The sequence below is a fragment of the Nicotiana sylvestris genome, chromosome 8 (genome assembly GCF_000393655.2).
Source record: "Nicotiana sylvestris chromosome 8, ASM39365v2, whole genome shotgun sequence".
NCBI lineage: Eukaryota > Viridiplantae > Streptophyta > Magnoliopsida > Solanales > Solanaceae > Nicotiana > Nicotiana sylvestris.
This window is the reverse complement of record NC_091064.1, coordinates 99,559,983-99,565,561: the sequence shown is the minus strand read 5'-3', so window position 1 is coordinate 99,565,561 and position 5,579 is coordinate 99,559,983. Positions and strand designations below refer to the sequence as shown.

At 41.6% G+C, this 5,579-nt stretch overlaps 1 protein-coding gene across 1 annotated transcript; it reads left to right on the top strand.

Annotated features, from left to right (window-relative positions):
- The first annotated feature begins 1,314 nt into the window (after positions 1-1,314).
- On the top strand, positions 1,315-2,181 carry LOC138875444 (uncharacterized). The gene has a single exon (XM_070154272.1). The coding sequence runs from the start codon at positions 1,315-1,317 to the stop codon at positions 2,179-2,181; it is 867 nt and encodes a 288-aa protein (XP_070010373.1).
- Positions 2,182-5,579: the final 3,398 nt, after the last annotated feature.

Genomic DNA, 5,579 nt, shown 5'->3' with positions numbered 1-5,579 from the left:
GCTTTGTGCTCGTTTTCAGGCAAATCCAAAAGAGTCTCACTTGACTGATGTAAAGAGGATACTGAGATATTTGAAAGGCACCACTGATTTGTGTCTTTGGTATCCTAAAGGTAGTAATTTTGATCTAGTAGGATATGTTGATGCTAATTATGCAGGTTTCTTAGTGGACAGGAAAAGCACCTCAGGTATGACACACTTCCTTGGTTCATGTCTTGTGTCATGGGATACCAAAAAGCAAAATTTTGTGGCCCTATCTACTGCTGAAGTTGAGTATGTTGTTGTTGCTTCTTGTTGTGCTCAATTGCTATAGATCAAACAACAGTTGGTAGATTTTGGAATTGAAGTGGGATGTATTCCAATATTCTGTGATAACACTAGTGCTATAAGAACCCTGCTCATCATAAGAGGACTAAGCACATAGATGTTAGACATCACTTCTTAAGAGATAACTATGAGAAAGGATTGATTTCAATAGAATTCTGTGCTACTGATAAACAAATAGCTGACATTTTCACTAAAGCACTAAGTAGAGAAAACTTTGAGAGGAACAGGTTGGAATTAGGGATGATTAACATCACCTAATAGGTCCAGTTCAGAATACACAATGAAAAAAAATTGAAAAAAATAAATTGAAAAAAAAAATCTTTTGGTTAGGAGTTCTAACTTTGTGTAAATATCTAGATAAATTCTTGCTCAGTTTAATTAGTATACTTCTGTGACATGTGACTCACTGATCTCTTACAAAGTTTCTTCTATTTTGGCATTTGAGGCATGTTCAAGAGAGTTCTATATAAAGAACCTGGTTCATCATTATGTGTTCATATGAAAAGCTCAGGTATTTTTTCTATACTCTACACAGTTAGAAAAATTATTTTTCCAATCATGAGCAGAAGTCCTACATTCATCAAATTCCCAGAAATTTTATTCGTTGACCATTGAACTAGTTTCGTTCTCCTAGAACTCTAAAATCTTTTTGCCTAAAATCTAGCGATGCCTAATAATCACTAAGAGACCGGAATTACACCTTGATTAGACTTCTAATTGACCTCTAAAAAGGCTACCGTTACTGCATTTAATTCTAATCATCTTTAAATATACACCACACCTCTTCTTCATTAGTCCATAACCGTCAAAATCTTCTCAAGTTCTGATCGCCCTTCTTCTCTCCAAAAATTCCCAAATTTTTCTCAAGAAACAATCCACCATGACTAACCCCAAGATAATCCTGGCACTCCCCCACCAGTATCCCCTTCTAATACATCCTCATCTACACCCCCTAGTGAAACCCCAAAACCTAGGTTTCGTAGGCAGAAAATGTTGGCCAGAAAAACTGTAGCTTCTGGAGCTCTAAGAAAAGTTCTAAATGAGAAATTGAAGGCTAGCCAGAGGAATGAAAGTCCTACTCAAGAATCTGACTCAAGCTCTGAGTCTGAAGCTTTTATTTCTGCCAGCGAAGGTGAAGAACATGGGTCTTCTGACACTGACAAAATTCAAGAAACCCCTGGTGAGGTAAGTTCTTGTGTAGTATTCTCTACTGTGGTTCAAAATGTAGAAAATAAGATTGTCTTGGTTGGTCCTGTCAAAGATGTAAAGGGGGATGAATCTAGTAGAAGTTTAGGTAAAAAGAAAGATAAAGAGAGAGAGGTAGAAAGTGGTGATGAGAGGGAAAATGGGAAAGAAAAAGTTCTGGCTATCTGTGGAGGTGTTGAAGAAGGTGGCAACAAGTCAGGGGGAAGTGGTTCTGGGGAGGCGGCTGAAGGGCTTGTGCATCTAAGCAAGCAACAAGATGAACCTGGTTCATCTACTGAGGAAACACTGGCTGATCTTCTGAAGAGGGTTGGGGCCAGTTATGATCCAAAGAAGCGTAAAGCTTCCACACAAAAGGCTTCAACTGCTTCCAAGCCAACAAAGAAAAGCAAAATATCATCCCCAAAACCTACTGTACCTTCAGTATCTAAGGGGAGAGCCACTAGAAGCAGGGTCAAACAAAGTGAAGTTGAGTTACAGAAAGCTCTGGAAGAAAGCAAGAAGAAAAAGAAGGAGAAGGGAAAAGCAAAGGTTGTGGAGAGTTCTGAGGTTGTAGAAGAAGAAGAAGAAGAAGAAGAAGAAGAGATGGAACTTGTCCATCAAGAAAGGGGAACAACTGTGGAGGTTCCTACACCCAAACCAAAAAGGGCCTAGGCTTCTTCCAAGAAGTCTTCCTCTGAACCTGTATCGGCTGAACCCTCTTTAGCCAAAAGAACCAGATCTACAGTGAAAGGTAAACAAGTAAAAATTACTGAGGAAGAAGAAGAATGGAGTGGAGAAGAAGAAGAAGAGGAATCTGAAAAGGAACAAGATAGGTTTGCCATCTTTGGCAGAAGAAATTTTTGAAAGGAAGACTGTTGAGAGACCTGGATGAGCCAGGAATGAGAAGACTGGTGGATGATCTAGCTGCACAAGGTTGGAAGGACATGGTTCTTGAAATGGATGGGAGGCTGGCTAGGAAAGAATTGATTGAGTTTATGGCCAATACCATAGTGAAGAATGGGGTAGTCACCAGTCTAGTGAAAGGAGTAAGGGTGAAGTTTGATGCACTCAAATTGGGTAAGATTCTAGACATACTTAGTGAGGGGTATGATGATTATACAAGGCAAAGGTGGCCATGTCTAGATTCTCTCCCTACTGCTCTTCAAATCACTAGGAATTTTTGTGATGCCGCAACTGCTGAAGATGTGCCTGAAGCCAGGTTTGTGCAGAAAAGTGAGATGAGGCCTAAGCACAAGGTCTTATTTGAATTTGTTAACAAGTGCCTGCTACCCAGACAGGATAGGAGGCACACTACCAACTACATGTACCTGGTTCTTTTGGAGTGCCTTGTGAGAGGAATGCAGATCAATTGGCCTGCCTTTATTGTCAAATTACTGGACAGGGTCATAAATGGCTCCAAGGCTCATACCACCCCATATGGGTTCATATTTACTACTATTCTAGACAGTCTGAATGTGCCTTTGAAGAAATGGGAGATGGCATCAAGCAAGGAACACTTTGGCGTCAAAACTCTTCTGGCTTGTGACTATCCAGTCAATGCCACCCCAGTTGAACCTGGTTCATCCCTGAAGACACCTATGAACAACAAGGTTAGGGCTTTGGTTCAAGAGTGTGGATCTAAGGATGCTGAAACTGCTAGGCTCCAAGCTCGTGTAGCTGAACTGGAAACTGAAAGAGATGGCCTTAGAACTGAGCTAGCAAAAGAAAAGGAGAAAAATGATGAGATGCTTCAGAATATGCTCAAGCTTCTCCAAACTCATCCCTCTAGTTCCTCCAAGCCTCAGGATGTCCAGTTGTTGTCTTCTGAACCAGTCTAGTACCCCTAGTGACCCAGATTAGGGACTTTTTCTGTTTTTTGCTCATGTTTTGGAAGTTTTTCTTTCTTTTTGTGGTTTGTTGGTGGAAACATATCTTATCAATGACAACTGATGCTTCTCTTGTTCTATGAAGATTCTGATCTTAATAGTTTGAATATGTTTGTTGATCACTGATGATTTCATCCATGTTTTCACTTGCAGTTGCCCAAGTGGCCATGAGTAATTACTAAAATCTGGGATTCACAATGTATGCAACTTTTCGATGATGCCAAAAGGGGGAAGAGATATTGTGCTTTACTCTTTATTATAAATAATGTGATATTTATAACCTAATTAAACCTGGTCCTTGATGATAAGTTAAAATTCTAAGTTAATGTGTTGATGGTCAAGCCGAGTTCCTACAGGTTCTTTGATTAGTAAAAGCATAGAGTTTTGTCATCATCAAAAAGGGGGAATTTGTTGGCCCAAGTTCAGGTGAAGTTTTGAAGAATGACAAATGAACTCAGTCATGGACCAGGTCCATCATGTGAGGCACAGTATTTATCAACCTAGATATGTGAGATACACGTGAAGGAGATAAGTCTCAGTAATCAAGCAGCAATATCTCCTGAACTGATCGAAAAGGTTGCATATTAGATGAGGGGAGAAAGTCTCCTTATGGGAAGAGGACACAATCACACAATCCGGATAAAGGATAGGGTTGGAGTTTGTATTGTACAAGGACTCAACTTCGATGGAAGATCAGCAATTGAATCTCAATCAAACTCTGATTACTAACTCATTAAATAACAGTGATTGTTCTATTTTATATGAGTTGCACAAAAACGCAGAAGTTAAACGTGAATTGGGAGCAAAATAGCAACGCTTTTTACAAGCAGTTCGTGTGTGATTCAAGTGTGCAAACCTGAAGCTACTTGAACGAGATAGAAGAACTAGTTCCGTTGTGTTTATTCTTATTCTAGTTCAATTGTAGTAGGTGGTTTAAAGTTGTACCTTTTGAGCCGAGTGTTTTTCACGCAAAAAACTTTGTGTTCTTTATTTTCTTTACTTTTAATTTTGCAACAGTAGTAGTTAGAACACCTAGAAGAACCAGGTTCTTCTAGATCGAAAAATTGGGTACCACACAAATCACCCTTCCCCCTTGTGTGGTATTGACGTTTAGAACATCAAAGTAGTATCGAGAGGGCCCGATACACCTGAGGCCGAAAGAAGAAGAAATGGAATGCCGCGGGAAGCCGCACCCCATTCCCTGATAAGACGAATGAGATCGCTCCTGGTATCGGATGATCGGGCAACACAGGCCTTCACCCAAAGCCTAAACGAAGCATGCCCAATGACTCCAGGACATTTCAAGAGAAGCCTGATCAAATACCCGCACCCTACATCAGCTACGAATCGGGGTCGTGGACAACCATCCAGGAACCTCCTCGGGTTCGGCATATCCAAGCAGACTCCCGACAAAAAAGCTGATGCCAAACAAATAGAGGTATCATCCATGCGCTGCGAATGGAAGGAACAGCTCGGGATGCAACCTACCTCGTAACAATAGGGAAATAACCCGAGGACAACACCCTCGAGGAACCTCCAATGGAACCAAATTCAACAAGACATAGCTGGTAGGGAAACCCCGCCCAGCCGAGTACGATTTCAGCATTGCAATACCAAACATCATGATCAACATAAGAGAAACCAAGAACACCATGCGGCTCAGACTTGTTCGACCAAGAACCCTTCAAGAAAATCATACCCTGGTGAAGGAACCGCGGGGCGCGCACGGTCACCGGCTCAAAAGAACGACAACCGCGCTACTTAATAGAGATCGTCGTCGAGTAACATCGAGTGGTCAGGCTCGAGTCCAGCTCCAAGGGAGGAAGGAGATCGGGAGAAATGAAGATGACAAGCCACAGCGTATTGCCACGATAGTAAAGGGGTGATGGCACCCTTCAAAGATCCATGAAATATAGAGTGTGACTCATCGCCAAGAAAGGACGGGTCTGGGGAATATGCCCGAAGGGCACTATTGCATCCAAGGAAAGGGACGCCGAGACTTCGCCTTGGCCTCGTATTAATGCGTTGGTAACCCCCTCCCTCATTTAACCTATTTCAAATAAAGCATGTGCTCATGAGTACAGGTGGTTCGATCGATTATACCGATGGTGTCAGGACAAAGCCAATAGGGCAGTTCGGACTAACAAACCAAATCACTCCCACACCTCGGATCTTTGATAGATT